At 42.2% G+C, this 19,246-nt stretch overlaps 1 protein-coding gene across 4 annotated transcripts in view; it reads left to right on the top strand.

Moving 5' to 3' along the window:
- FUT8 (fucosyltransferase 8) overlaps nucleotides 1-19,246 on the top strand; it is a 243,814-nt gene that overhangs the window by 162,340 nt on the left and 62,228 nt on the right. For all 4 annotated transcript variants that reach the window (XM_034769407.1, XM_034769408.1, XM_034769409.1 and 1 more), the window contains 3 exons: nucleotides 6,707-6,822; nucleotides 6,941-7,106; nucleotides 11,924-12,038. In XM_034769407.1, coding sequence (XP_034625298.1) covers nucleotides 6,707-6,822; nucleotides 6,941-7,106; nucleotides 11,924-12,038 — 397 coding nt within the window. The remainder of the gene's footprint in view (nucleotides 1-6,706; nucleotides 6,823-6,940; nucleotides 7,107-11,923; nucleotides 12,039-19,246) is intronic.

Below are 19,246 nucleotides of genomic sequence, written 5' to 3'. Positions count from 1 at the left end.
AATGCCCCTTACTATGCTCTTCATATTGCCCTGGTGTCTGGCTGCTCAAAAATGACTGCCATGCGATCTGTCTCAACTGCCCACCCCTGCGGAAAATTTTCCCTCTTTTTTTCACAGATATTATGGGGCACACGGCAAGCAGCTATAACCATGGGGATGTTCTCATTAAGGTCCAACCTTGTTAGTAGACTTCTCCAGCACCCTTTCAAACAACCAGACACTTCAACCACCATTCTGAACTTGCTGAGCCTATAATTGAACCGTTCCTTACTGCTGTCCAGACGGCTGGTATATGGCTTCATGAACCATGGGAGCAAGGGGTAGGCTGGGTCCCCCAGGATAACTGTAGGCATCTCAACATTGTCAATGTTAATTTTGTTACCCTTCGTAGCAGAAGTTGATTATTGGCCCTGCACACTTGGAACACAGCAGCTCCCACGGTTGATTTACCTACTCCAAAGTGATTCCCCACTGATGGATAACTGTCTGGCATTGCAAGCTTCCAAATAGCGATCACCACTCACTTCTCCACTGTCAGAGCAGCTCTCATTTTTGTGTTGCTGAACTGCAGGGCAGGGGAAGCTCTGCACAAAGTTCCTGGAAGGTGGCCTTCCGCATTCGAAAGTTCTGCAGCCACTGCTCATCATCCCATACCTGCAAAACAATGTGGTCTCACCAGTCAGTGCTTGTTTCACGGGAAAAGAAATGGCGCTCAACAGACTGCAGCTGCTCTGTGACTGCCAGCAGCAATTGTGAACTGTTTTTTGTTTTTTGTTTTTTTTTTCAATGGCTTGCAGCAGGGCTGCTTGCAGGACATCGCTATGTTCTATGCGGTGGCTCCTACTTTGGCTCTGGAAATACTGCAGGAGAAGATGCAAGGTGTTTGAGATGCTCACTGCAAGAGTACACAGCTGAGCAGGCTCCATGCTTCTGGGGTTATGGCATTTGGGCGGTGATTTTAAGGCACAAAAACCACTGGGGTTGTTTGCGTCGGCATCCCATGATGCTCTGTGTTCCCTCTTTCACATCAACAGCAATGTTCCCATTCTCTCCTGCCACAATGTTTTGGTCCTATGAGGCAGTGCGGCAAGTTGTACTTTGGGATAGCTACCCACGATGCACTGCTTTGTGCATCAATGCAGGTGCTGCTAGTGAGGACACACTCCATCGAGACAATGAGCATGGTGTGGTCCCGCACAATTAACTTCATTAATTAGGGGGCTCAAGGTCAAATTAGATAAATTTGACTTAATTTTGTAGTGTAGACAAGCCCTCAGTTACAGGCACGTGGTCGGAGAGAGAGAAGCTCTCCCAAGGGAGTGGAGCTCCCAGAATTGCGAACCACACACACACCAAGGAGGAGGGCTTTGCAAACCCTCAAACCAAGGGGAAAGATTTTATTTCAAGTTTATTTTTAATTTAATTAAAGTAGAACCACATCATGGAATTTAATCTTACATCTGTTTGGATTTAAGGGACCCTGAGAGAAGGGAAACTAAGGCAGGAAGGGCATGCAGCGCCACATAGCTCAGCAGGAGGTGCCATAGGGCAGGCATGCCCCACAACACTTCACAAAACTCCCCAGTCCTCAACAATTTATATGTGTTAAATATAAATATTTTATACATTATAGTGGCCTGGCAGCACCACTATAAACAGAAGTCATGACACAACACTAACTCTAAAGGTAGACCTTTCTAAATCCTCTAAAATCAGCATGCTTAGTTGGATTCCTTTTAAATTTAGAATGCCTGAGGAGGGTGCAGACTAGGGTTAGTGATTCAAATTTGGACTCATGTAGAGATATAAGCCCCCCCGAAAAAGCCATTTTTTTTCAAAAAGTGTGTAGGTCTGTTTTTTTGTGTTTTGCGCAGAGCTAGAGATCAAACTGATGTAATGCAGGTCAAAATGGTCTCAATCTGCTGAATTTTACCCAGGATAGTGCACTGCACCCACTAAATCTTTGAGGAACCCAAACTGAGAACGGTATTTAAGAAAATGTACATTTTTACAGTGTGCATGTGCCAATAGAGAAAACAGCTAGAGAGTTTCCATTCCTGCCATTTTATATGCTTTAAAGCTTGACTCTTGTAAGTGATCTAAAATCCAAATCGTTACTTGGCTTGCTTTGAAATTTGGTGTACCTCTTGGGGACTTGGGGGTAGCATTAGTGATCCAAATTTGGGATCATTTGACTAAGGAGTTTCTAAATTACAGGATCCCAAAAACCTTTGTTCCTGCTGCCTTGTACTGTTAAACTTCGAGATACAAATGACTGGATGAATTACCTCTTTGACCTCTTTGAGATTGAGAATTCGTCCTTTAATTTATTCTTAAATTATGTTAATTGATCACAAGCCCCCACCTAAAACAGAAGTAGTTTTGTACTGAGTGGTTGGAACCTGTTGCAATTTGAGTCATGGGTGACAGATTTATTTTGGGGAGAACATAATCCAAGTCTTTGGGAGGCAAATTCGACATGTGAATACTTCTTGAGAGGGGAGGTGTTTTTGTGAATGGAGAAGTGAGGGTATAGGGGGAGATGAATTTGAGGCTGCAGCGAGGGGAGGGGGGTCCCGGGGAAGAGGTAGTAGGGGAGGGGAGAGAGGTTGAAGGCTCAGATGAGGGAGGTGTGGGAGCTCGGGGGTAGAGGGATGGGACACTGGGAAGGAGGACATGGGGTGATTGACAGTGGAACTGGAGGAGAATAGGGGAAGGTGCACGTTTCAGCCCCACATCTTCCCTCCTGTGTGTGCGTGCCCAGGTCTTGGAGGTGGGGGGCTCTTGTTCCTTTTGGGGATCTGAACCCACTTGGTGCTCCTCTCATATGAGCTGGCATATGGGAAGCTGTGGCACTCTGGGTGTGTCTGAGCACCTCTCACTGCTGTATGTTCTAGGATGCGGGGGCTCATGCCTATCTATAGGAGTTGAATCACCCACACCCCGTTATTGTGAGCTGGGCTCTTGTGGGGGTGTTGCCCTTTTGGGAGGCCCCCCACTTACCCCCCAAGATCTGGGGAAGTCCTACTCCTTTGGGTGGGGAGATAAGATCAGGCATACTTTATACATATCACAAGCTGTAAAGCACAAGAGGGATGACAACCTCCACTGAGGTAAATGGAGCAATTCACATGTCTCAACTGTTGTTTCAGATTGTATTCATCTCCATGAGGTGTTCTTATCTGAGAACATCACATTGAGATGAATGGGTCACTTCACACCTTTGAGAGATTCCAGTGCTGCAGATAGATGCGTAGAGGAGCACTTTCTCTCTATCTTTCCTATTTAAAGGATGATGCTTATAAAGCTCTAAAATATGCATGCTTGCACAGATTTTATTGACATTTGCTTTACGTCATGGGAGTGGTGGGTAGTTAGTGACCTGAATTTAGACTCATTTGAGTCAGGGGTTCTGGAGATATAAGACCTGAAAAAATAGCCATTGCCCAAAAAGTTTCTAGATGGCTTTTTTTTCCCCCAGAGCTAGAGATCAGACTATTGCTATGATGTTGGCCAAAATGATCTCAATTGGTCAGTTTTTACCCAAGGTAGTGCATGGCAGCCACTGAATCTTTGGGGAACCCAAATTGTGAATGGCATTTAAGAACACATTTACGTCTTTGCTTGCGTAGATGTGCAATTTGGAAGGATTACAGTTCACACGTCCCAATAAAGAAAGAAATAGTGGGAGGGTTCCTATGCAGCCATTGTACGTTTAACTGGATAGTTCAAGGGAATGTGCTGATGCTATTGCCCCGGGTGACTACCCTGCCATTTCTACTCTGAACCTTTGTACATGTGTACAATAAAGAAAGATTTAATAACTTATATTTCTGTTATTCCAACTGCATCTTGGGAAGTTTTTTGAAGGGTTTTTTGTACTAAAGAAATATTTATTGAATGTTTTATGAATTTCCGAGCAAGAGCTCTGCGTAGCCTTTTTCTGCAACATTGATGTTATATATTCCTTTATCCAGTATAATGAATGCATATTTTTGATGATGGCTTGTCTAGAGCTAATTTATTTTTTAATTAAAGTTTAGATCCAATATTTTGTTGAAATCACCTGCTAAGATTATAGATTTAGTATTCATACTGATTTGGCCCTTCTTGATTTTATCGATCCATTAGAGGTAGCTGTGCAGCTAGTTAATGTTTGCAATGAAGAAGATATATTTTGGTGTTCTGTACGCTGTCAGCCTTCCTATTGTGAGACTGTGATGTTTTGGGGTTCAACTCAGACCAGTAAGGAGTTGTCATCAACTGCCTTGTAATCCTAGTTTTGCTGCTGTGGCTCACAGCCTGGATACCAATATCCAGCAGACAAGCATGCAGTTCCCTGAATGTCTGTGTACTGTGTAGCTCTGATTCAGCACTCTGACCCCAACAACCTGCCCCACCCTGGTCTCCATCAGCCTTGGTTACTACTTGCAAAGTGACCCCACTCCTACTCCAGAACATCCCCAAAACTGGCTGCCCTGAAGTGCCCAGCCCTGTCCTGGAACACTCAGACAAATAATAAGGCTTGTTGCGCATTTGAAGAGACAAAAGCACCATTTATTACTTCAGCTGGGGTTAACAATCCTTTCAATTCAAACAGAACACTGGTTTGGTTTACATTAAAAAATAAATTAAGTTCACTAACAAAGAGTTTTTAAGTGAGTTCAAATGCAAGGAATAAAGACCAAAATGATTACAAGCAAGTAAAATTAAAATATGCTTTCTAGTGGCTAAGTCTTAAAAAGCTACAGTCTTGGTTCAATGTAGATTCCTTACCAGTCTTTCTTCTTTCCAGCCATGGCTGATTTCTCTGAGTGAGGTCCTTCCACAGAAATATGAGGTGCTAGTTTCCCTAGTCTTCCTAGGTGAAAGATGCCTAAATGGCTCTATGTATCCCCTTATATCTCTGAGTTCATTAACCCTGCTTCAAGAAGCAGGATGACTTCATGCTGTTCTTCCCTGCCTGTGTGTTTCCCACCCCCTGCTGATTTTTATGTAAATAGGGCTTCTATTGTTTTGATTCCACAATGCTACCTTTGGGGTTGAGGAAAAATCTGTTTCTCCCTGTGTTTGGTCACAGACTTTAAAGCATAATATTGTGAGTATCCATTATTCTTCACATAGTGTTAATTCATACACTTCACAATGATATTCATCACCAGTGTGTTACAGGCTTTCATAAAATACATTACTTGATACACTTTTATAATACAGCAGTATTGTATGCAATCAGTTGATTCAATTGCTTATCGTTTGAGGTTCAGACCCTCGCAAGAGGCTATCTCCCACACTCGCTAGGTTCATGGCTTTGTTTACTTTTTATGTAAATGCATCTTCATTGTCACTGCTTGATGACCAGGCTGGTAAGACAAACAAATACACATTCCTTTGTCTACGGCAGACTGGGCTTATGCATTGCTTTCCAATCATATTTTAAGAACATAATTCCTAAAACTCTTCGAACCTACTCCATATGTATATTATGCAAGAATATTAATGGTGATTAGTGAGTCATTAGTTTTCCAATTATATATTAGATGCCACCTTTTGGGTATATAACATGACAACAGTGTGTTAAGTGCAGTGATTGTCAGGTCTGACAGGAATTGCTGTCACAAAGTGAACAAAGAGTCTGGTGGCACCTTAAAGACTAACAGATTTATTTGGGCATAAGCTTTCGTGAGTAAAAACCTCACTTCTTCGGATGCATAGAGTGACACTCACGAAAGCTTATGCCCAAATAAATCTGTTAGTCTTTAAGGTGCCACCAGACTCTTTGTTGTTTTTGTAGATACAGACTAACACGGCTACCCCCTGATACTTGTCACAAAGTGGTGAACCACCATGGGCCTCTGTGTCACAGAGACTGACAGAAATCTCAGGGGACTAGAAGTTTGACTCCTGAGGGTAGTTCTAGCATTGGACAGCGCTATTGAAGCTTAAGACTTGCTGTCTTACACCACTATCTTCAGACTACCAATACCATTTCCTCCACATTCCAGCAAGTGTCTTTTTGCCCATGATTGGCAATGTAGCTCTTGTTGCCTTGACTTATCACTTCAGTTCTACATTATTATTCTGTACCCATTTCCTGAATGAAGGCAGGGAAGAAAAAGTTTTAAGAGACACTGTAAAGATAGTTGAGGACAAAAGATTACTATACAGATAACATCTTAACAGGCCAGACAGTGGGTGTTGGCTGCAGAGTATACTTTCCCAGAATAATCTGAAACTGTAGTTGCTGAAGAATGATAGATCATCAGAAATAAATTTTTTATCTTGGAAAAGCATGCCCTAACCTCAAGTCATTGAGTTCATAAGAAGGGATTACGTTTCATTTGTCCTCCCACCTTTGTCTCCCAAGACTAACCTAATAGCCACCTCTAAAGTTTGTTCTTGATACAGATATCTGCCCAGAAACCACCACTGGTTACTTTAGCTGCTATGAGATCTTAAGTTATCCTAATACAGTTGTGATAAATAGAGTATCTTGTGTTACACTGAAATTGTCCTTTTAGTTAATGAACTGTAATCTTGTTTGTATAAATTATTGCTGACCTGGGAAGAAGTTTCTGTTGGAGTTTTGTTGGTTCTATATGTGTTACCGTAACTGAAGTGTTATCAATAACTACTTTTAGTGAAGTAAGCAAATATTACATAATTTATAAACCTAATTATTGCTTTAATTTTCTTCCCTATGCTCTAGGATACCAGATGGTCCCATTGATCAGGGGCCAGCTGCAGGAAGGGTACATGCTTTAGAAGAGCAGCTTTTAAAGGCCAAAGAACAGATAGAAAGCTATAAGAAGCGAACAGGAGATGGTTGGTAGAGAGATGTTTTCTTTTTCTTCTTAAACTCTTACATACCATATCACAAATGTTTCAATTTCGTCATGTACCACTTCACTGGAAATGCTGATATGTTTATGCTTTTTAATAGCAGGCATGGGGAAAGACCATGAAATATTGAGAAGAAGGATTGAAAATGGAGCCAAGGAACTTTGGTTTTTTCTTCAGAGTGAATTGAAGAAGTTGAAAAATTTGGAAGGAAGTGAACTCCAAAGACATGTTGATGAATTTCTATCTGATCTGGGTCACCAGGAAAGGTACTAGTGCTAGTTGCTACTACATTTTTATTGTATTAAACACTACAAACTGATTAAGGTACTGGGACATTAATTAGATTCCTTGCAAAGGGGGAATTGCTACTGTCTGGATTAAAATATCACGACTGGGCCATGAGCAGCAAATTATATCTGTATGTTAGGGGTCATTGAGTAAACCTTCTGTTTTGTCCATTAAGTCTTAAACAGAAGATGGAAACTCTGCTTGGATATTTTTATATGTATTTTTAATTTTGTCAGTGAGAAACCTATCATCGTTTATTATGGCTGCCTACTCATAGTTACTTTTCTCTCTCTCTCTCTCTCTTTCTATGACACCTAACAAAACACATAAAACATTTAATTTTAGATACCTTTTTTCAATATTTTAGGATGAAATGAATGATATTGTTCATCAGCATACAGTATAACTGGAATTACATTAAGACGAGAAGATGTCCTGATAATTTCAGGACTTATAGCCATTTAAGAAAAAGCTATTTCTCCTCCTAATTAAAGGTTAACAGAACATTTAAGATAAAAATGTAACTTTCCTTTAATTGCATTGCCATCATAGTGCTGTCCAGAGATACCTGAATTGTATTTGCAGTTGAAGCTGATCCTAAGCCTTTCCCATTACTAAAAGTGTCTTTCATGTGAAATGAAAACATTTTAGTGCTAGTGTGTTCATGCAGAACAAAATGAATCCAAGAGTCATTATAAATACAGTGAAAACTGTCCTTAGGCCTATTATATTTAAAAGCTTATGTTCCCAGTAGGATTCTGGTCTCATTAGTGAACAATAAAAGAAAAATTGTTTTGTTAACACAACTTACCACTGTGAAGTCATTCCTCCCCCCCCCCCTTTTTTTAAACTAAATTAAGAGATCCTCATACGTTAACATCAATAGCAGTGTTAAAAGGAGATCTGAAAAATTATCTGGTCTTACAGGAATACCTAGTAAGAATCTTCTTTTCTTTGAAATTCATTTTAGCAATCATGATTATGCTGAATTTTTCAAATAAAAATAATCTTGCGGGACATTAAATTTTGCCAAATTATTCCTGCATTGAGACCATTAAATTGTATTTGACTAAAGTATAATTTGTGTTTGGCTAAAGCATATCTTTCAGGAAGGCATCCAGTGTTATACTGAAGTCATCAAGAAATGGAGAATCCACCCCTTCCCTTGGTTAATCTCTCCCTCATTTTTAAAAAAAAATGTGCCTTCTTTCTAATTTCGATTTGTCTGGCTTCAGTTTCCTGCCATTGGTTCTTGTTAGGTCTTTTTCTGACAGATTAAAGAGTCCCTCATAACTGGTATTTTCTTCCTGTGAAGGTACTTATATGCTAATCAAGTCACCTCTCAATCTTCTTTTTCCTAAATTAAGCAGATTGAGCTCTTTAGGTCTCTCACTTTAAGGCATTTGCTCCAGCCCTCAAATAATTTTGTGGATGATACAGTTTTCCAGTATCAGTCTCACCAATGCCATATATAGAGGTAGATCTCTATTCCTACTCACTACTTCTCTGGTTGTACATTCCAAGGACCACATTATGCCTTTTTGCCACAGCATCCCACTGGGAGCTCATGTTCCGTTGCTTGTCCGCTATGATTCCAAAATGCTTTTCAGAGTCACTGCTTTCCAGGATGTAATTCTTCCATTCTTCTTGTGTGGCCTGCATTCCTGCTTCCTAGATGTATAACTTTGAATTTAATTATATTGAAGTGTGTTTTGTGTGAATGGGCTCAGTTTAACAGCAGTCCAGATTGTTCTGTGTGACTGCCAGGTCCTCATTGTTATTTACCTCTCAACCAGTCTCTGTCATCTGCAAATTTTATCAGCAGTGATTTTATAGTTATTTTCTGCAGAACTGCCGCTTAGCCAGTCGGTCCCCAGCCTGTAGCAGTGCATGGGATTCTTCCATCCTAAGTGCAGGACTCTGCACTTGTCCTTGTTGAACCTCATCAGATTTCTTTTGGCCCAATCCTCCAGTTTGTCTAGGTCCCTCTGTACCCTATGCCTACTCTCCAGCACATGTACCTCTTCCCCGAGCTTAGTGTCATCCACGAACTTGCTGAGGGTGCAATCCATCCCATTATCCAGATCATTAATAAAAATGTTGAACAAAATTGGTCCCAGGACAGACCCCTGGGGCACTCTGCTTGCTACTGGCTGCCAACTGATCATCGAGTTGTTGATCACTACCCATTGAGCCCGACGATCTAGCCAGCTTTCTGTCCACCTTATAGGCCATTCATCCAATCCATACTACTTTAACTTGCTGGCAAGAATACTGTGGAAGACCGTATCAAAAGCTTTGCTAAAGTCAAGGTATATCACGTGCATTGCTTTCCCCATGAGAGAGCCAGTTATCTCATCATAGAAGGCAATCAGCAGGTGGGTACATGCTGAGCCTGCTCCCCACTTCATCACCAAGCCTGCTTATAAGGAATAGCCTCAACCAAGGAGCTCCAGTGCCATAGATTACTGCAAGGTAGGGTCTCTTATACCACCCTTACCCTGAGAGGGCATTCCCAGGGGGTCCTAGGAGAAAAGGCATGTTCCTTGGCCCTCACTCTTTTTGTATCCCCACTGGTTCCCTCTATCCCCCAACCGCTACTATGTTTCCTCCCTCTGCTCTGGTATTCCCATGTGTGGTTCATCAAGACTCTCAGCTGGTAAATCACAGCCCCTCAAGTCCAAATAAAGTGGGTATCATTCCAAATGGTTAAAGTCTGTCAAAGTTACAAGCAACTTGGGTACTATAATCAGAAGTGTTAAGCAGCTCCATTCTCTGCCTATAATGTTGGATTATTAGTTAGGTTATTAAATGTAAAGTTATAGTATTTGCAGAGTAGACCAGGTAATGTTGTTATGAATAACATAATATTTTTCATTTACTGACTCTTCTTTGCATAATTTGGGTATTGAGTGAATAGGAATCCAAACCCCACCCTACTATGAATACTGGATTTTGCCAAGAATGCTCCCTTCCACATGCTGTCTGCCCCCGATTGCTTTCTTTCTCCAAGCCCCTCCCCTCAAAAAATCTTGGATACCATAAAAAGCCTGTGGTATGTGGTTGTGGCTGTCTTTGATGTGCTGCTGTTCTACCCAAATTCCCTCCTGCTGGTTAGGATGCCTTATCACATCCCCAGTATATTACCATCTTCCTGCTCCCTTCTGCTGGCCAGAATTTTCTCACCACCCTTCCCTGGACCTTCAGTTGTGACTATCCACTGGATACTAATACAATAGTCATCATTTAGGATCTGACCGATCCTAAAAAATGATCTCCGTATTCTTTAGTTTAAATTTGTGATACTAATGTAAATTTTTTTGCATGTAATGCTTATACATTTTAAATATAACTGCTTTATACAGAGAGATACAAAAGTATGCCCTTGTGCATTGATATGAAAGCTGAACTATTGTGACTTAAATCCAGATTTACATCATGCTCACATCTCATGTCACTCTTCCTATGCTGTTACTTACCTTATTCATAATATCATTATTTTTAATTATAAACAAAGAGATGCTTCTTTATCCCATTTTTTTTTTAATATTCTACAATTGGTTTGCTGCTGTACTAATAAGGACTATGGGAACATAGTAGAATCTCTGCACCATGACATTTACAATGTTACATTTATATAGAGACAGTAAGCTGATCTCTGATGGCATAGCAACATCACATTGTCAGAGAAGCAACATTAGGAGTCACCCCCCGATTGTCTCTTTTCCTGGGCCAATGAATTTCAGATTTATCCTGGAACTAATGGTTTTGGGACTTTTCTTCAATTAAAAATTTTGATTAGTGGGCTTAAGAGTTTTTCCACTCCACAGCCATTTAATACTGCAGTTATATATGGATAAGAGAAATATGGTAAATGGAGGACACAGAATCAGATAATGTGTACACACCCATTCTGGGCTGCTGTTTATGTTGGAGGATACACGCAGAGAGAGGTAATCTGCACTGATTCATAGATTCTAGGACTGGAAGGGACCTTGAGAGGTCATCGAGTCCAGTCCCCTGCCCGCATGGCAGGACCAAATACTGTCTAGACCATTCCCGATAGACATTTATCTAACCTACTCTTAAATATCTCCAGAGATGGAGATTCCACAACCTCCCTAGGCAATTTATTCTTGTGTTTAACCACCCTGACAGTTAGGAACTTTTTCCTAATGTCCAACTAGACCTCCCTTGCTGCAGTTTAAGCCCATTGCTTCTTGTTCTATCCTTAGAGACTAAGGTGAACAAATTTTCTCCCTCCTCCTTATGACACCCTTTTAGATACCTGAAAACTGCTATCATGTCCCCTCTCAGTCTTCTCTTTCCCAAACTAAACAAACCCAATTCTTTCAGCCTTCCTTCATAGGTCATGTTCTCAAGACCTTTAATCATTCTTGTTGCTCTTCTCTGGACCCTTTCCAATTTCTCCATATCTTTCTTGAAATGCGGTGCCCAGAACTGGACACAATACTCCAGCTGAGGCCTAACGAGAGCAGAGTAGAGTGGAAGAATGACTTCTCGTGTCTTGCTCACAACACACCTGTTAATACATCCCAGAATCATCTTTGCTTTTTTTGCAACAGCTGTGGCGTGCCAACAGTCAAATTAATTTAGTGTTGTACAGTGCATATGTACTTGTCCCCTCTTAGTTTAATTACGTATCCTGTCCACAAAAAATGTTTAAGCAGATCAGTGTAATCAGAAGACTTATTTAATTTCTCTTTGTGGCTTTGCCTAACCCTCTGATTTAGTATTATTAAGGTAGCTATCTAATGTTGCTTGCCTTTTATAGGTCGATAATGACAGATCTGTACTACCTCAGTCAAACAGATGGAGCAGGTGATTGGCGAGAAAAAGAGGCCAAAGATCTGACAGAGCTGGTGCAGAGGAGAATAACATACCTTCAGGTAAGAAGGGTAGAATAAGAGCACTTAAATCAAGAGGAAAATTTAAAAATGTGTTTTGTTGAAAAAATATTTTAGCCTACTAAAATATGCCAACGTAGTAAAAACATTCATGTAATTTAAATGAAAGTATAGGTGCAAATGCTGTAGACAGCAATATGAAAGAATTTATGTTGTACATATGTAATATATCCTTTGTATTTATGTATAAAGTGAGCCAGTGTTTTCACACACAAAAGGACAATAACAGAAAAGGGTTTAACTGCTGTTTTAATTATAATTGTGCAATAATGTAATCTCCTAACATATATTTTGGGGGTGGGGGTTTTTTGTCTGCTGGATCCATGATTGCCAGTAGACTATAACTTTGCCTTTTCATTCAGACTCCATAAGTCTGCAAAAGCTAAAAATAGCTTTTGTTTTGGTATATTACAAGAAGTGGCCATATCTTTTGGGAGTTCTCCCACAGACACATTCCTCAATTCATCAGTGGTGTCTATGAAGTGAGAGAGAAGATACCGTACTTTACATAAAGAATGTAATTATCCATTATCAATTTCAGTGTCACTCACTGAACCATAAACAGCTGGTGTGCAGAGCCATCATTCTCATTTAAAATTGTAATAGCCCCCACTAAGCTTATTTAATTTCCACATGTTCATTAAAATTTCTCCCATAAAGATATTATATTTAAATTCTGATCTGATCATGTTCTAGTTCCACTTCCTCTGACTCTAACACATGCTTTACCACCTATTCTAGTTCTTCGTGAGTTCCTCAATCCCTTAATTTTCAGTGTTTTGTTTTAAAGCCCCTGTACATCCTATAGAACTTATAGAAATATCTAATATTTTTAATATATCAAATTGTACTCCTATATTTTTCTAATATTTCTGTAATAATTGCTCCTTCCCTCATTGTTATTGTACTCTGAAGAAACTAATTGGACACTCATACTAGATATGTTGTAAGGACTTTAAGCAGAGAATATGTTAGCTATCTGTGTCTAACGTACCCTATATATCTCATTCTGTATGTCAATAAATACCACGTGTATGCTTATGGCTCACAGATCTACATCTCCACTCCTGACCTGTCTCCTTCTTTCCAAACTAAAATCACAGCTTGTCTTTCTGACATCTTGTGGATGTCCAACCATCAGCTTATTCTCAATGTGGCTAAAAGAGAGCTATTTTCCCCCGCCTTGTCCTTCCATCTTCCCCTTTTCTTAGTCATTATGGGGAACACTACCATTTTTTCTGTCACTTAAGCCCATAGCTTGGATGTTACCTTCAACATGGTTCTCTCTAGATCTTAACATCAAAGCTGTGTCTAAACTCTGCTGCTTCTCTTCTCTCTGCATAGCATCTTTAAGATCTGGCCTTTCCTCTCCAAAGCTAAACGGTGGGGATCTGGACAAACGATCTTACATCTTGACATTTGTCTCACCATGACAAATGCATTTTGCTTTACTTATGTCCATTCAAAACTATGCTGTAGAGATCATGTTTCTGGCTCATCTCTTTGACCACATCACCCCTTTTTTTGGTTCCCTCCTCTGGTTCCCCCTGCTCCACTACATCAAATACAAGCTACTAATCTTTGCTTTTATGTCCCTTAAGAGTTTTACATAATGATGTTGGGAAAACTTAATCACTTGTTGGTTTTATAAAATGAAAGGAAACAAGACTGGGAAGGAAGAAATTTTGGCTGGTTTACATGTATTGCCATTATCTAACATAATTTTTGTAGAACTGTTAATTAAAGTAGCAGAAATCTGTTTCTGCTACTCTACCTCTGATTTTTAGAAGCTAAAACTAATGTATGGTAGGGATAATATTTTAGATCTGGTGGATATTTCCTAGTGGAATATATACAGAAGAACTGGAGACAACACCATGGAATCTACTGTTCCTCCCTTTATTATTGATTTAGATTTGCAGCAAATGGAACTCCAGGTGACTATAAAAATGTCTTAGTGATATTAAAAAGCGACAGAGTCCTGTGGCACCTTATAGACTAACAGAAGTATTGGAGCATAAGCTTTCGTGGGTGAATGCGTCTGACGAAGTGGGTATTCACCCATGAAAGCTTATGCTCCAATACTTCTGTTAGTTTATAAGGAGCCACAGGACTCTTAGTCTGGATCTTAAAAAGCGGCAAACACGGCTACCCCTCTGATTAGTGACATTGTTAACTTAAAAATATGTTGGTTTAAAATAGAATTCTTATATTACTCATAATACTGCACAATATTTCAAGTGAAAGAATTTTTAAAATCCAATATATTTGCTCTTTGTTTATTTTATATATTTATCTAAGTTTGGTGGAAAACATCAGTGAAGTCAGCTTTCCTTTTTTTTTATAGTCTGTTTCACTTTCAAGTTCTTGGTGCTGTAGTGATTCAGACAATACAGTGAAATGTTTGTTTTAAAACAACTCTTTTTGATTGGAATTTTAAAATTGTGAAACATTTCTATCAGTCTTACCTTTTTATAAAATACTATTATGAAATGTAATAGGCCAAATTTAGGTTGACAGTGTCTCTTTAATGTTTGTCGTATATAACCATCCACATGGAATGATGAGTTGTCTTCATTCTTTCATAGTTTCTCAGGTAGAAACAGTTAGAAAGCATGAGTGTAAGTGGTTGATATGTTCTTGTAAACACTCCTCTTCACAAAACACAGACACAATGACAACGCTGCTTGTTTGCCATTTTGGAAAGTTGATAAGAAACTTTTCCATTCCTGGTCTACTTTATTCCTTCTGGTATTAATGCCTCAATAGAGTCAGCAAATTACCAGGAGAGAAGTCCTCAGGAGATTTCTGCCTTATCCACAATATCATTCAGAAATTCACTCAGGGATTTTATGTATATACTTCCTTTAAATGGACTCTTGAAACTACATGTAATCAGAGGTGAAAGTAAGTTGGTACGGTACGCCGTGCCGGACCAGACTGGCTTCCCTAGGCTGACGATTTAAGAGGCCTGGGGCTCCCTGTAGTGGCCGGAGCCCCTGGCCCTTTAAATCACCGCCAGAACCCTGCTGCCGAGACCCTGGGGCTCCGGCAGCAGGGCTTGGGTGACGATTTAAAGGGCCAATGGCTCCGGATGCTGCGGGGAGTCCTGGCCCTTTAAAGCACTGCCCAAGCCCTGCCGCCACTACCCCGAGGCTCAGGCAGTGGGGCTTGGGCAGCAATTTAAACGGCCTGGGGCTTCCTGCCGCCGGAGCCCCAGGTCCTTTAAATCCCCGCCCAAGCCCGGCTGCTGGAGCCCCATGGTAGCAGCGGCAGAGCTCCGTCAGCAATTTAAAGGGCCCAGAGCACCGCTGTGGTAGCGGTGACCAGAGCCCTGGGCCCTTTAAATCACCTCTGTGCCCCGGGGCTCCCAGCCGTCTCTGCAGCTGGTAGTTCCAGGGGTGATTTAAAGGCCCCGGATCTCCCAGCCGCAGCCCTGGGGCCTTTAAATCTTGATTTAAAGGCCCGCCTCTTCCGGTTGAGGCCACGCCCCTGCCCAGGACTCTGGCGTACCGGTAAGTCCTTTAACTTACTTTCACCCCTGCATGTAATTCACTATGGATTTCTTTGTTCTTTTTGACTTCTATAGATTTCAATAATTGTATTATAGTGTCTGGAAATCTTTGTTTAGTGAATTCAAATTTTTGTGACTCTACGTGTAACTTGGCATTTTCTGCTCTGATAGTCTTATTCTCTTAATTGAATATCTTACCGTATCCCCTTTTCTAGTATTTTACAATGTACGTTTAAGGTGTTCCTCAACCATTGTAGAATTAATTTCACAATATTGGATTAATGAGTAGACACTCTTTCCAAAAACACCTTAAAAGAAGTTTAGGCATGTGAATGGGGCTCAGCGTGTTAAAAAGACAGTCTTTTAGGCAAAATAAAAAGGCTACCTAAAAATAAAACAAATGAGCAAAACAGAAAATAGCAGCTGGCAAGCATGTTTTTAAATGATGTTTTTGAGGGATATTGGAATTAGATGACCTAAGTTTCTATACTTACATTTTTATAAGGGAAAATGTAGTGAACATATGAAAATTGAATACGCTTGGAGAAAGTCTACTACAATATTAAATCAAGTGTTGGCTCTGCTCCATAAGTTCTTTTGTAGTTCACTATCTAAACGTCTACTCTATAAGGGCAATAACCTCCTTAAAGATGAACCCAGCTGATACATACGTGGGGAGGTCTCCAAAGTCAGGACTAGTTTAACATTAGGGGATTGTAGACCGAGGGAAATAGTTTGCAGCCCTTTGCATTCATGAGGTGATTGCAGGGGTGAAAGTAGAAATAGGGACTTACCGGTGCAGGGCTGGGTTGGGGCCAGCTCTGGCCCCCGAAAGGGGCAGGGCCTCGGGCCAGAAGGGGTGGGGTTGGGGGGGTCAGAGCCAGCCCCAGCCCGCCCTGTCCCTCACCGGGGTAGCAGTGGCAACCGGGGGCTCTGACAGCAGTTTAAAGGGCCCAGGGCTGGGCCGCCGCTACCGCCCTGTGTCCTTTAAACTGCTGCCAGAGCCCCCAGCTGCTGCTGCTACCCCAGGGCTCCGGCAGTGGGGCTCCGGTGGCTATTTAAAGGGCCGGGGCCATAGAGGCAGTGGGAGCCCCAGGCCCTTTAAATAGCGCTCGGAGCCGCGCCGCTATTCCAGGGCTCTGGGGGCTATTTAAAGGGCCCAGGACTCCCCTGCTTCTACCGCCCCAGCCCTTTAAATAGCCCCCGGAGCACTGGAGTAGCGGTGGCCGGGCTCTGGTGGCTATTTAAAGGGCCCAGGACAGTAGAGGCAGCGGGAGCCCCGGCCCTTTAAATAGCCCCGCTGCTGGAGCCCTGGGGTAGCGGCAGCTGGGCTCTGGTGGCAATTTAAAGGGCCTGGGGCTCCAGGCGCTGCTGGGAGCCCCAGGCCCTTTAAATTGCCGCCTGGGGAAGCTGGGCCACCACTATACGGTGCACTGGCTCTTGCCGGTATGTCGTACCAGGGCGTACCGGCTTACTTTCACCTCTGGGTTATTGTGCTCAAGGTGAAATCCCTTCCTAGAGGAGGGTAGGTGACTGCCAGAGCACTCAACTGTACTACATTGGAGCAAGATCAGGCAATCTGTTCTACTGCACAGCATACATACTCAGGTGGTCTGCAAGACTGAGTCTGCTGGCTGGGGTAGTAGCAGCTCTGAGCTCCTTTTCCTCCCTCACCTTCCTTCTAAGGAGCAAAGAGAAGTCTGTGTGGTAAGGAGGGCTGACCAGGAGGAGCTGAAAGTCTTCAGATAGCAACCTTAAAGTATGGGCAGTCAGCAATAGATTTAGAAGACTGACCCCTGCCTTAAAGGGGAAAGTGGCCATCATTAATTGGGGGATGGAGGAAGATCTGGCCTCTATTAACTGTGGGTAAGTGGGTGGGGGGCATCAGTATTAATTTTGTGTGGGAAGCAAGGATCTGGCACAGATTGTATAGCGTGAATGACATGAATCGTAGGGGGTTGGAGGAGAGCTGTATGAATTAAATTAGGGGCAGCCTGGGATGAGAACTCCCCTCCTTCTGGCATCCTATGAGAAGTGTGGGCAAGGACTACTTCCTTCAAGCTTCTTAGCAGCCTGAGCGAGGACCTGGTCCCAAATGTGGAGCACGTGTGTTTTGTTGTACATCAAGCCATAAGCAAGAAATTATGTTTTAGAAGTATAAAAGCTATTTATAAGACTGTTTTCTCACTGTCTGAATCAAATAAGCCAGTTTTGCCATCTGTAACAGGCCACCCTCCCACTCCACGCCAATTAAACTGTTACAGATGGCAAAGCTAGCTTATTTGATTCACACAATGAAAAAACATCTTTAAAAACATGTTTTATAATTAAAAGCAGTGTAATTTGTTGCCTGTGGTACAATGTGCAACAGTGCACCGGTGTTCTACGTTTTGATAACTTGTTGCATTTTGATGGCTTGTGTCACACACATTAGAACAGGGGTGGGCAAACTACGGCCCGGGGGCCACATCCGGTCCTTCAGACATTTTAATCTGGCCCTCGAGCTTCCTCCAGGGAGCAGGGTCGCGGGCTTGTCCCGCTCCGCATGTGCTGTGGCTCCCGGAAGCAGCAATATGTCCCCGCTCCAGCTCTTATGTGTAGGGGCATCCAGGGGGCTCCGCATGCTGCCCCCGCCCCAAGTGCCACCCCCATAGCTCACATTGGCCAGGAACCGCGGCCAGTGGGAGCTGCAGGGATGGCACCTGTGGACAGGGCAGCGTGCAGAGCCGCCTGGCCGCGCCTCCATGTAGCAGCCAGAGGAGGGACATGCCGTTGCTTCCGGGAGCTGCTTGAGGTAAGCACTGCTGAGATCCTGCACCCCTGACTCCCTCCCGCGCCTCAACCTCCTGCCCCAGCCCTGATCCCCCTCCTGCCCTCCGAACCCCTCAGTCTCAGCCCGGAGCACTTTCCTGCACAGCCAACCCTCACCCCCAGCTGGAGCCCTCATCCCTTCCTGCACCCTAACCCCCAATTTCCTGAGCAATCATGGCCTGCCATACAATTTTCATACCCACCCCTGCATTACAAGGTTGAGAGGTTTGCCAGTGGCACTTTTGGCAACTTTCCCCGCTGACCCCACTGACTTTTTGAGTGCACTGGACAAGACCCAAAGGAAGAGGAGTTCCTGGTGAATTGTACTGTATTACTCATGTCCCTTCCAGATGGACTTTCCACAGCTGGGGGCCAGTATTCTGACAGTGACTTGAACCCTATGTCTGTATATTTGAGAGTGATTCTAACCAACTATGTTTCAAACACTATTTGGGCTTTATTTACTTGACTTGAGGTCAGCTATAGAGCTGCCACCCACTATAGTGTTGTGCTACTAACCTGATCTCATACCATAAACTAAATACTTTGGGGCTGTACTTTATATTGCCAAAACAGAATGTAGTGGTTTGTGACATTACTGTGAAATATGTCCTGCTGGCTTCTACATAGAGTTCACTTACACTGTACATTAGGGAGTTCAGTCATCCACCAGCAGCAAGGAAAGAGAATACAATGAGAGTAAAAATATTTGTGATGTATTATGGAGGATTCAGTGCCATTGGGAATTTTGTTTTATATTTAAAATAGCCTGACTAGACAAATGGGTTATAAAATGCTACCTATTCCTATGAAAATATGGGCATTTATCAGGAGAGTAACATAAGTAATACTCTGGTGCCTGGTA

This window comes from Trachemys scripta, chromosome 4 (genome assembly GCF_013100865.1).
Source record: "Trachemys scripta elegans isolate TJP31775 chromosome 4, CAS_Tse_1.0, whole genome shotgun sequence".
Lineage (NCBI taxonomy): Eukaryota > Metazoa > Chordata > Testudines > Emydidae > Trachemys > Trachemys scripta.
The sequence above is the reverse complement of the archived record's forward strand: the minus strand, read 5'-3'. Positions and strand labels throughout refer to the sequence as shown.